Source organism: Pseudophryne corroboree, chromosome 6 (assembly GCF_028390025.1).
Source record: "Pseudophryne corroboree isolate aPseCor3 chromosome 6, aPseCor3.hap2, whole genome shotgun sequence".
NCBI lineage: Eukaryota > Metazoa > Chordata > Amphibia > Anura > Myobatrachidae > Pseudophryne > Pseudophryne corroboree.
Window position 1 is genome coordinate 422,139,043 of NC_086449.1, and position 12,955 is coordinate 422,151,997.

The window sequence follows — 12,955 nt, forward strand, 5'->3', positions numbered from 1 at the left end:
AAAAGACCACATCTGACTTTATTGCATATATTTGTAATATGCAGTGGACTCCTCAGTGTTACATCAGTGCGACTGTGCAGAGCTCATAGGGTATATACTGGATGTAAACAGTGCTGTCAATGCTTTCCAGAGAAGGGATACTGCATCTCTCCAAGTATACAAAGCTTGGAATCAATACAAACCCTGATAAAAAGAAAGCAGCATGCCAGAAATCTCTGAAGACTGCGCCAATACTGTTAGAGGTGCTTGTACCGTAGTTCTGCAAAGTCCCTTCTTGTGTATTATCTGTAGTACTAGAGCCATCTCCTTCCCTATGTACTTCCAAATGTGCTGCTTTTCTTAATTTCCTTCAGCAGAAGAGATCAAAAAGTTGGAGGACCTTAATCACTGCCTTGCATTGTGGTAATGAAACAATGATATATAAGTGGTAGATTTCCGTATGTAATGAATGTGAACGATGAAACAGATGGTGTCACACCATAAAATTATCTTACTGCCACGTAACAATCAAGCACTGGATAAAATATCCAGAAGCAACTGATGTAGATTCATGCACGTGTACATTGGTAAGAGCTCCATCAAGTCTGTATGGACTGAATACATCAAAAGTAACAGAAGGTGATTTTCATACCCAATCTAAACAATCTTTTAGAATACCTATGAAATGGAAGACTTTCCATTGTAAAAGGTCAAGTTATTATTTTTTCTACACTAGTAATGCAGGCAGAGCCACCATCAGGAGGGTACATTAGTCATTAATTTACTGGGTCCAGGCAGGGGCCTGCAGATGATCTCACCTGTGAAGGAAGCAGTTTGCGGTCAAAATAATCGGCATACTGTGCCCCCTCCCCCCTACCCATCAGTGTTCAATGTTTTGCTGCTGTGTGGGATGCAGGGCTGTCAGGCATCAGTTACACCCTCCTTCATTTAACACACACATTTCTCAATAAAGTCATACCAGGAGCCTCTCACATTGCAGTCAGACACCTTACACATGGAGATATTTGCTCCAGCATTAGAAGCCTGAGAATTCTAACTATATAAATCTAAGTGTAACTGTTAAAATAAACCATTGCAACTAGACGGATCTGTGTAGTATGTGGCTGCATTCTCCATAGATCTGCCTAGTTACAATGGATCTAACGTACAACTATACCTCATTTCATATAGTTAAAATTAGCATGCTCCATGTATAAGGTTTCTGACTGCATTATGAGAGGTGAAGGAGTCAAGTCCGAGGCGTGACTGCTGAAAATTTGCGTTTTTAAATAAAGGATAATGGGGTCTATTTACTAAGCCTTGGATGGAAAAAAGCTGATGGAGATAAAGTACCAGCCAACCAGTTCCTGTCATTTGTCAAACACAGATTGTAACATGGCAGTTAGGAGCCGATTGGCTGGTACTTTATCTTAGTCCCACTATAACATTCTTCAAGGCTTAGTACATTTACCCCAATGTAACTGAATGACAAGGTGCATTCAAATTAAGTGCATGAATGTAGTAGGATGATAGGTGTCTAAATACCTTTTCTTGGAGCGTTCTGGAAGTCAGTATAAATGTGTATACATATGTAATGTGGGAAGAGGCACCAATGCATTGGCCTGATAATTGGATAGTGTGTAATCAGCATAAGACAGTCCCATTATCTACCATTTGCATCAATGTTTAATAGTGCATGAAATTGAGTCGTTTTTGATCTTTTTAAATTCTACCTTTTATTTCTTTTAGCTTAAAATCACAGAATGATACTCTGACATTGAACCCATAGCTCTTGTAAGGACCTCCCCCTCTGGGGTTACTAGGGTAGCTCACACATACTTGGGTGCATGTTTTTGATATCAAGTCTGACCCAATTGAGAAGAAAACTAGTTTCACTTGTTATAACAGGCCTACTAATCTGTTGCCTCCTGAGTGGTTTAGCTATCTGATACTTTAAGTGACCTTGCTGTGTAACTGCTCAGCATAGGTAACTTTTTTCTGCCTGGTACACCCATCCAGGAGAATAAGAAAACCACAGTAACAGGGGAGAGTGCAGTGTTAGTCAGAAGACTAAGTGAAGGCCTTGCATGGATGTGGTCTGAAGTACACCTTCCAGTTGATGTATGCGTGATGAGACAGACCTCCGCTTGAACCATGACAAGTATGCTAATCACCGATTGCAGCAGATTTCTGCATTAACATACATCATTCTTAATGGTTGTATGCTGTCCTTAGTAGTTTTCTAGGTAAAAGGACACAGTGTATCTGACCTAGGGAACTAGAGTGTTAAACCAGCACATAGCTTTCTACAAACAGAGGGGCAGGCAAATGTCAAGCCAGGTTCAAGACAAAACTGATAGATACATCATCAGGTCTGTATCCAGGTTAGTCCAAGTCCAAAGCCAAGGTCAGGATCAGTGGCGTAAACTGAGGCTCGGATGCCCTGGCAAACTCTAAAGGTGGGCCCCCTATTTGAATTTCTAAAACCCCTTAGGTTTACATGTTTATCATAGCCTGTAAACAGAGCTGATACAGTAATAAAGGTTTGGCACACCGTATGCGTCGCCATCATATTGTTTTATTAGAAGTCACAGCTCTAAATCACTAAAGAAAAGAAAGGATGTCCACACTGTGAACCACATCTCCGCAAATGCTGCAGCTGTCTAGGCATCAATGGAGCCAAACAGGGAACCAGCAGATGATGAGGAAAATGTACAGAATGCCGGTCAGAGGCACACCCAGGGGACAGCCACCCCAACAGGCAGATGCAGGGGTACCCACAAGGACACCAAACTTTACAGGCAGACCCCAATAACAGAGTAGTCCCCTCATGTAAATGGCAGACAGCGGGAAGTCAGGTGGGCCCAGCAGGAAGCAGCAGCAGTGTGGTCGCGGCAGACGATGATCCGGAAATTCAGGGTGCGGTTTTGGGCCTATCCGGATTCTGGAGCTTGTAGACACTCCTACAACCACTGGGAGTCAGGTAAGAAAGCCTATACTGCAGCAGGAGATCCGGAGACCTTCAGGTAGGTAAAGTGACAATGGATAACACCTCTGGGTGATAGATATTATAATAGCATACTGTACACAGAAATTTACAAGTCACGTAAATAATGTACAGTATTCTGTGACTGATTTTGGGTTGGGCCCCATTCACATTGTGGGCCCCTGGACATTTGCCAGTCTAGCCGCTTTGTAGTTAGACCTCTGGTCAGGTAGAATCAGAAAACCAGAACCACAGGTAACAGTGTAGTCTGGAATAAAAAAGAACCAATCATGGACAAACATAGTCACTTAACACATATCCATCACTCACTATGGTCATAAATTCTACAACAGGAAGATGCATCACTGTGTCGGTCAAGTATTCCTGATCAGGTGCTTTGAAGTACCAGGCACTAAACCTGGAGAGTTATCCTTTCCTTGGAGAGGTATATCAAGGCCCAAATCAACCTGAATAATAGGATTGGCTGGATGAACAAGTAGCATAAAGATAATGAGCAGGTATCATCGGTCAGCTAAATATTAAATTAAGAAGATAATCCAATATGCTGCAGATATTATGTGCTGGGTGTACTTGCACAAGGACAGGTGGTGACCTAGAGTCTTAAGTTTATCTTTGCTGGTCTTAGAAGAGAGAGGCATAAAATATGTTTGCAACGACATTCTTAACAAATGCTAATCGAACTGCAAAGAGTATTTATTTAAGAGGTTTATATGGTCCAAAGAATTTGGAACCCGATTTAGCAGAAGACAATAGAACAGTAATGGTCTTGGTAGAATACTGTACTTCATCCTCCATTTGAAAGTCAGAAGCCAAGAGTCTATATTATTTCTGAGCAGGTCTTGACATATTCAGGTGTATAAATCTATTATCTATCCAAATTGGCACTTCCTAGAATGTCTGGACTAATCACTGCAAGCATATCTGCCAATAAGCTACAGTTGACTAAACAGGTGTACCAGCCGCTTATCAGTGGATTTGTTCTGTGAAGTATGATGGTGCAAGCTAGTTTGTTTTCCTTTTAAAGGGAATTTGCTCTTATGCTGATTGCTATGTTTAATCACAGATTGTCCAAGAGGTTCACGTATTTATTTCAGCAAATACAGTGAATGTTTCAATAGGGTTTAAGTCATAGGCGTGCGCAGCACATTTTATTAGGGGGTGCACCATCGGAGGGGTGTGTCTAGCACCGCCTTATGGGCGTGTCTAGCACCATCTATTGACAGTCAACACAATATAAAAAAATCCACCCTTGTACCAATCCTAATAAAGCCGGTACATTGTCAAATGTTGTGGTGTGCACCAAACAAACACCCCTGATGGCACTCACTGCAATTACACTGCTCCTCCTCAGCCTGGTCTGGCTCCCCGTCTCTTTCCCCTGCAAGCTGCAGCAGCTTACTTACAAGTCAGTCACTCACTGACACTGACAGTCGCAGACTAGTACTGCTGCTGCTGGAAAAACGAGTGACGTGTCAATGCTGCTGCTGACCGCCTGCCAGTATTGAATTTGTCTTCCTGGCTGCATGCTGATCCTCATCAGTGGCTGGCGTTGGCATAGCATAGAAGGAGAGAGGTGGGCATGTGGCAGGTGGGCGTGCGAGCATGTTTTTGTGCATGGAGTTTGAAAGCCGGTGGCAGTGATACCCTTGATTAACCAAGGCGTCCGGTCAGTAATGCAGTCCTGACAGGGTGCAGTGCAGAGGGGACAGTAATCAGCCTGCTCGGCGATCGCTGCATCAGGCATGTGATATCGGGGTGCCAGACATTAGGGGGTGCCTGTGCGCACCAGGAACCCCCCCTGCGCACACCTATGGTTTAAGTACAAAGAGCATTATGCATAAAGGTGTTTTAACCTATAGCAACTAGTAAGTTTTGATATCTACACCATAGTTTCCATGGGTAGTGCTGCAATAAAGCTATGATGCTAATGAATTTACTGTATTTCAGTATAGAAACACTAATTTACTTCCCCATCACTAAGGACTATTCTCATCGTGGCCACTAGTGTGAGTTTCAGTGCAGCATTTCCGAACAGTAATCTTGCACCTGTAAACTACTCAGAATGGATGTCTGCTTTACATGCTGACTGTAGCAGGGCTCTGTATGTATGGTAAACTTATCTCCAGATGGAGCCATACTTACATAGACTCTTTTTCTGATATTCGATGAGTTCCAAATGCATTATGCCGCGCACAAGACGCAATGGAGCTAATCACTGTGAATTGTACCATCATGTCCCCACCCATGGGCAGGATGCAGGAGGGTTGTTCACTCCCCCCATTGCTAGTCTTCTGGAAACTCCAGAAAGCAATTTTTAATGGAGCTATGGATTTTACATACCCATCATTACACTAAGCCTCTGTTGTATACCAGCTATTGCATATGAATTTGTATAGCCTAATATACGTATGGCATAAAGTTCAGTAGAATGAAGATTTGAATCTTATACTGTTTAAATACAACTGTATTGTGTTTTATTATAACTGTAGCATTTCCTCTTCAAGACTGGTTATACAGTACTCTTGCGTGTCAGGCAAGGCAAATTTGAAATAGGAGTGGCTGGTCCAACATGTAATCAATCTAAGCATATAAACATTAGCAGTCATTTGTGGTTCCAGTTACACTGATGCAGGAAGACTGTGATAACTAAACCTGTATTTCAAATAAACTTCAGAAACCCAACACAATTTCTAAGTACACGACCATATTTGTGTGCTTAGAATAAAGTTACTAAATAAGATCATCCACTAAGCTTAAAAAGAAAGGCAAAGTAAAATATTGTGTATTATTTATTGAATGTTAGCACCTTTGAGGGCTTTGAGTTTGAAGACATATAACATTTTCTCTGTGAGAAGCTTTTATGTGCTAACCTGTGGATACTTGTGTTTCTATGGGCAATGGACTTCCGCCAAAAACATGCTGGGAGGTTAAATGGCTTCTACAGTAACTAAACTAACCCTAATGAGTACATGTGTTCATGGGCATGTGGGAGGAAAAATAGATTGTAAGTTCCACTGAATGACTAAATGGTCATTCTCTGAAAGTCACTACATAATAGGCAAGTCAACAAAGAGAAATATTATTAGTTCATAAAATAACATCACAGAAGGTCAAAATAATGCAAGGATGGTTGTGAAACATACCAAAAGTCAACATAAAGTGGGCATAAAACAAAATAATGTTTATTATAAATTATGTATACAGAATTTTGGGAAAGATGCATGGAACAGGAAGTCAATGGGTAGCTCTGTATACTTTCTTATAACACACCCAGGCACATTATGCATAACAAAACAATATAAACAAGATATTTAAACTAATTAGTAGAAGATGTAAACATGTACATAACATTTTTATATATTACTAATATTTGTAGTTCTATTCTTTATTTCTAATTGGTTAGCTTGTGAATGCATCAATAACACTACTTACACACTTCTGTATTGGCAAATCAACAAAGAATAGGTAATATAACCCTTTGAATGTCTCATGATGCCACTGAATTTGGTTGTTCATAAGATTTACTCGTATGGAACCCATTTTATCAGTTTGGGCACACTATGTACTGTGGTATCTGATACACTGGTAAAATTATAAACCTAACACACAAAGGGTTAAAAAAGAAGACTCACACCTCAGTTCATTAGTTTTAGAAGACATGCATGATCAAACATTATTTAATTAATCTATTTATTTACCTTCTTCTTTTTCCACCAATGATTGGAGGAGATTTAACAGTCCTTGTTGATACAATCTGACAATGCACTGTTCCAAGCAAAAGCATCAACCATATTGGTCCAATTACTTCAGTGATGGGTACACAGTGAGGCCCGGGTGAAATGGAGAATAATACTACTGAGGCAACTAAAAAACATAACCAGAAATAATTATATATGAGTAAACCTATTGTACATCATCAATAATCTATAACATTTTAAATGAAATTAGAGCAAACTTACATTGAAAATAGCGTAACACACAGTTATACACAACAAGGTATATATGTACAGATGTGTCCTCATACATTATTGCTGCAGTTGTACTAAACAACCCCTTTCAGTGCGCCAGCTCACGTGAGACATTGCTAATGTTTTTTGCAAAAAATACATCTTAGTCGCAACGCAATGTGACTAGGATGTACCTTGTGACTGTGCAGGTTCATATATCTGCGTGAAAAGGATTGGTGAGTGCCCTATTTTATAGACACACATTATATATATATATATATATATATATATATATATATACATACACATACACACACACACACACACACACACACACACACGTTGAGTATCCCTTATCCAATTATTCTGAAATACGGAATATTCCGAAATACGGACTTTTTTGAGTGAGATAGTGAAACCTTTGTTTTCTGATGGCTCAATGTACACAAACTTTCTTTAATACACAAAGGTATTAAAAATATTGTATTAACTGACCTTTAGGCTGTGTGTATAAGGTGTATATGAAAAATAAATGAATTGTGTGAATGTACACACTTTGTTTAATGCACAAAGTTTAAAAAATATTGGCTAAAATGACCTTCAGGCTGTGTGTATAAGAAACATAAATGCATTCTGTGCTTAGACTTGGGTTCCATCGCCATGATATCTCATGGTATGCAAATATTCCAAAATACGGAAAAATACGATATCCAAAATACTTCTGGTCCCAAGCATTTTGGATAAGGGATACTCAACCTGTATACACAAGTAGCGGAAAAAAACAGTCTGATGTACTGAAAAGCAGTTACTTGTTTATTTCTGCTACTTACAAAGGGACCACAGCAAGCAACAGCTATCCCACAGTGAGTGCCGGGCTATACCGCTGCATATTTATATATCTATCTATCTGTCGGTTTTGGCCCCGTTTTCGACACAAGCATGTGGATCGGCAGCTATACCGCCGATCCACTTGCTTTTCGACAAGTCGAATTCCTCAACTTGTCGAAAATATTGAATAGGTTGGAACCCCTTCCAACCTACAAAAAAGTCGAAAACTGCCGTCTTTTCGACAGACGGCAGCTTTCGACATCAATTGAATATACCCCTAAACATGTAACAAAAAGAATGTCCTGCAGCAGGAAATGAAGAGTGTTTATATGGATTGATAAGATCTTAGTAGATCAGAGGCCAGTATTATTAAACATATTAATTGTTTTGATATATCCATTAGACAAGATTGGATACCTCAGATTTGGAAACGGCAATGATGAAAGAGCAGTAGTTGAGTATGTGCCGAATTACAGTTAAGGGGTCTATTCAATTGAAGTCGGAACTGCCGTCTAGTCGGAAAGATGGCAGTTTTCGACTTTTTTAGGTCGAATTATGATTCGACCTATTCAATGGAGTTGCTGTTTTTCCGACTTGTCGGATCCACGTGTTTTGTCGGATTTGTGGCCAAATCGGACAGGTTTTAGTCCCGTTTTCGACAATGTCAATCCAACTTTATAAAAAGTCGGACTGACATTGTCGAAAACGGGCAAAACCAGTCGGAATAATAAATAAATAAATAAATTTTCCAGCAAATTGAATACTGCATTGTCAGATCCTCTCCGTCTGAGAGGATCCGACATGCACTGAATACACCCCAATGCAGGAAAAGAAAATGCAGGTGCACACTCTGAGCACTAAGAATACTGAAAATCAACATAAGCCTGATTTAAAAAAATAAATAAATAAAAAATGTACAGTTTGAGTATTAATAAGGTTTAGTACATGTCTGGCCAAAAATGCTTGCTCATCTACAATGTCAAGGTAAACCTCATCAGATGGGTACCTATCTTCCCTAATACACATTATATAAATGTATCCAGGTCTTACTTATAATAGTGCCAATAACACTTTATCGACTGAAGTGCAAGGATCCAATGAAAATAATCTAAGGGCGGATGGGAGGGGTGCTAGTCCAAGCTAAAGGAATCTCACCTTCAAGTGTGCATTCTATACACAAATACAGAGGACGGGGAGGGGGGCTGTACTGCATAACCTAATTTTAAACATAAAAGGTGCTATTATGCTGAGACTTGTAGTGTCATGCAGAAAAAAAAGAAAGAAAATGCAGGTGCACACTCTAAGCCAGTGATTGCCAACCTTGGTCCTGAAGGCACACTAACAGTCCAGGTTTTAGTGATACCCATGCTTGAGCACAGATGGTTAAATCAAACTAACTGTGGTACTAATTAAGTCACCTGTGATCAAGTATGGTTAGCCTTAAAACCTGGACTGTTAGTGTACCTTGAGGGCCGTGGTAGGGAACCCCTGCTCTAAGTACGGAGTATACTAATTAAAACAATTATGAAAAACTCTACATTTTTCATGAAGTATAAATTACATTTTTAGCACAACTAAAAATGAAGTCCATCCACTAAGTCAAAGTGAACCCCATCAGATGGGAACCCTATCATCCCTAATACCAACACATTATAATACAACAATACAGGACTTGCCAATAATAGAGCCCATTCTAATATGTAGACAGCAATGCAAGGACCTGTATTACTTAAAAAATCACCTACGGGCAGGTGGGAGGGGTGTTAGTACCAGGCAGGAGAAGTTTCACCTACAAGTGTATTTTATTTACACAAATAGTTTAGCCAAATTACAGTTAGAAAAGATATTAGAGATGAAGTGGTGTCCTAATAACAAAAAAAAAAAACCATAAACAAATAAGGAAGACAAATGAAAATATGTCTGATTTATGGTGTGTACACACGGTGAGATTTTTCTTACGATTTTGAGTATATAGTCAAAATCGTAAGAAAAGTTAGTGAAAATCGCAAGGTGAAAGTCACCTTGCGTTCTCGATTCGATGCTGATGGTGCGTTCGGCATCGCAAGAATAGATAGCCTGTGCAGGCAAGTCAATTTTGACTATCTCTATAGAAGAGATAGTCAAAATTGACACTTAGCCAAAATCGCCCATAGTCAGTATCGCAAGCACACTCATTATGTGCTTGCGATACTGACTATGTGACGACCTGGCCCCTGTCGCATAGTGAGAATCAGGCATAGTCGGAAACTCACCGTGTGTATGGGGCATTAGGAAAGTTGATACATATACAATATAATAAATGTATTTCAAATTCTAAAACAAATGTGACAAGTGTATGATGTGGATGGATATCAGGAAGTAAGGTAGCTGGAAAACATGTACACTCACATACACCCACATCTATCCAGTAATTTACTTCCTCACCAAACCAACATGAAATAACAGGGAAAAGTGGATACGTTTTGATTACTTGGTGTTGTATAGAACAGGACCAAGTAATAGCACCTAGTCACTTGGCCACTCAGTGCCTAATCTGAAAACACAATTTTATAGCAATATGAATGATTACAGTAATTAGGGTGAGGGGTTCTGCAATCACAACTAACATTGCAGTAAGGAAGGGTTACCACCACTTAAAGAATGGTTATTCTACAATCGTGCAAACATCACACTTTAGCCATTTCTATTTCACAAAAATGATTGTTATAAACATGACCCTCGTACTATGTTTACTATCATTGCAGCAGGTATACTATGTGTCAGGGGCCTGTGTAGCGCCCCACACTTTTTATGGCACTGTACCAGCAGGTCCCCTGCTGCCTCTTCCCTGTTTTTTCACTTTTCCTTCTAAACATAGAAACATAGAATTTGATGGCACATAGGAAGCACTTGGCCCATCTAGGCTGCCCCTTTTTTTATCCTTTAGGTAATCAACCCTTTTTAAACCTTAATTCTTTGTAAGGATATTTATATGCCTATCCCAAGCATGTTTAAATTGCGCTACAGTCTTAGGGGTATAAGCAATTGCGGTCGAATTCCCGAAAATGTCGAAAAACGGGACATTTTCGCCAAAAAATAAACAAAAAAATTCGACAATGCAATACAGTACTTTTCGCCAAAAAAAACGGCCATTCCAAATTCGATTTTTTGAAATTCGACATTTGTCAAATTCGACATTTCTGCAATGGTACAAATGCGGCATTTCGACAAAAGTATATTCAATTGAAGATTGTAAATTCGACAACAGTGCTTTTAGACCGTAAATTCGTCATTTTCAATCCGCCACACTTTGCTGGCGGAATCTAATAAAAATTTTTAAAAACATGTTTTTTTTGTGTTTTTTTTTTATTGGTAATAGCATATCTATTTATATTAGAAGGGATTAGGTACTTGGTTTGTCTATTTAGGAGGCACAAGTATTATTTATATATTTTTAAAAATATTATTTTTATTTTATTTTTAATGGAATGGTGTAAAAATCAGAAAAGAAAAATGCGTGGGATCCCCCCTCCTAAGCATAACCAGCCTCGGGCTCTTTGAGCCGGTCCTGGTTGCCAAAATACGGGGAAAAAAATGACAGGGGATCTCCCGTATTTTAACAACCAGCACCGGGCTCTGCGCCTGGTCCTGGTGCAAAAAATACGGGGGACAAAAAGAGTAGGGGTCCCCCGTGTTTTTTGCACCAGCACCGGGCTCCACTAGCTGGACAGATAATGCCACAGCCGGGGGTCACTTTTATACAGCGCCCTGCGGCCGTGGCATTAAATACCCAACTAGACACCCCTGGCCGGGGTACCCTGGAGGAGTGGGGACCCCTTCAATCAAGGGGTCCCCCCCAGCCACCCAAGGGCCAGGGGTGAAGCCCTAGGCTGTCCCCCCCATCCAAGGGCTGCGGATGGGGGCTGATAGCCTTGTTGAAAATGTAAGAATATTGTTTTTTTGCAGAAGAACTACAAGTCCCAGCAAGCCTACCCCGCAAGCCGCTACTTGGAGAACCACAAGTACCAGCATGCGGGGGGGAAACGGGCCCACTGGTACCTGTAGTTCTACTGCAAAATAAAAACCCAAATAAAAACAGGACACAGACACCGTGAAAGTATAACTTTATTACATACATGCCGACACACATACTTACCTATGTTGACACGCCGACTCTGGCCTCGTCTCCAATGTCGACGTCCGGGGTACCTGAAAATAAAATTATACTCACCTGATCCAGTGTCCAGTTCTTTTATTATAATCCACGTACTTGGCAAAACAAAAAAACGCATTTACCCGAACCAGACGGACTGAAAGGCCCTTTCCCCGAATGCAGAGACCCCCTGTGAGTACTGTCACAGAGGGTCCCTTCAGCCAATCAGGAAGCGCCACTTCATGGCACTCTCCTGATTGACTGTATGCGCGTCGGAGCTGTCAGATGCGCATCGCACAGCCCCCTCCATTATCTTCAATGGTGGGAACTTTGCGGTCAGCGGTTAGGTCACCCGCGGTCAGCGGCTGACCGCGGGTAACCCCACCGCTGACAGCAAAGTTCCCACCATTGAAACTAATGGAGGGAGCTGTGCGATGCGCTGTCTGCCAGCTCAGACGCGCAAAGCCAATCAGGAGAGTGCCACGAAGTGGCGCTTCCTGATTGGCTGAAGGGACCTTTCTGTGACAGGAGTCACGGGGGGTCTCTGCATTCGGGGAAAGGGGTCCCATGTGTAAACATGGGACCCCTTTCAGTCCGTCTGGTTCGGGTAAATGCGTTTTTTTGTTTTGCCAAGTACGTGGATTACAATAAAAGAACTGGACACTGGATCAGGTGAGTATCATTTTATTTTCAGGTACCATGGACGTCGACATTGGAAACGGTGCCAGAGTCGGCGTGTCAACATAGGTAAGTATGTGTGTCGGCATGTATGTAATAAAGTTATACTTTCACGGTGTCTGTGTCCTGTTTTTATTTGGGTATTTTTTTTGCAGTAGAACTACAGGTACCAGCTGGCCCGTTTCCCCCCGCATGCTGGTACTTGTGGTTCTCCAAGTACCAGCTTGCGGGGGAGGCTTGCTGGGACTTCTAGTTCTGCTACAAAAAACAATATTCTTTATTTTGACACAAGGCTATCAGCCTCCCATCCGCAGCCCTTGGATTGGGGGGGGGGGCAGCCTCGGGCTTCACCCCACCCCTGGCCCTTGGGTGGCTGGAGAGGGG

General features: G+C 41.1%; 1 protein-coding gene across 6 annotated transcripts in view; it reads right to left on the bottom strand.

Moving 5' to 3' along the window:
* Positions 1–12,955, bottom strand: part of PHTF2 (putative homeodomain transcription factor 2) — a 325,987-nt gene that overhangs the window by 108,626 nt on the left and 204,406 nt on the right. For 5 of the 6 annotated variants that reach the window (XM_063926970.1, XM_063926968.1, XM_063926969.1 and 2 more), the window contains 2 exons: positions 6,685–6,850; positions 183–347 (listed from right to left, as the gene is read on the bottom strand). In XM_063926970.1, coding sequence (XP_063783040.1) covers positions 183–347; positions 6,685–6,850 — 331 coding nt within the window. The remainder of the gene's footprint in view (positions 1–182; positions 348–6,684; positions 6,851–12,955) is intronic. The other variant, XM_063926972.1, reaches the window with a different exon arrangement.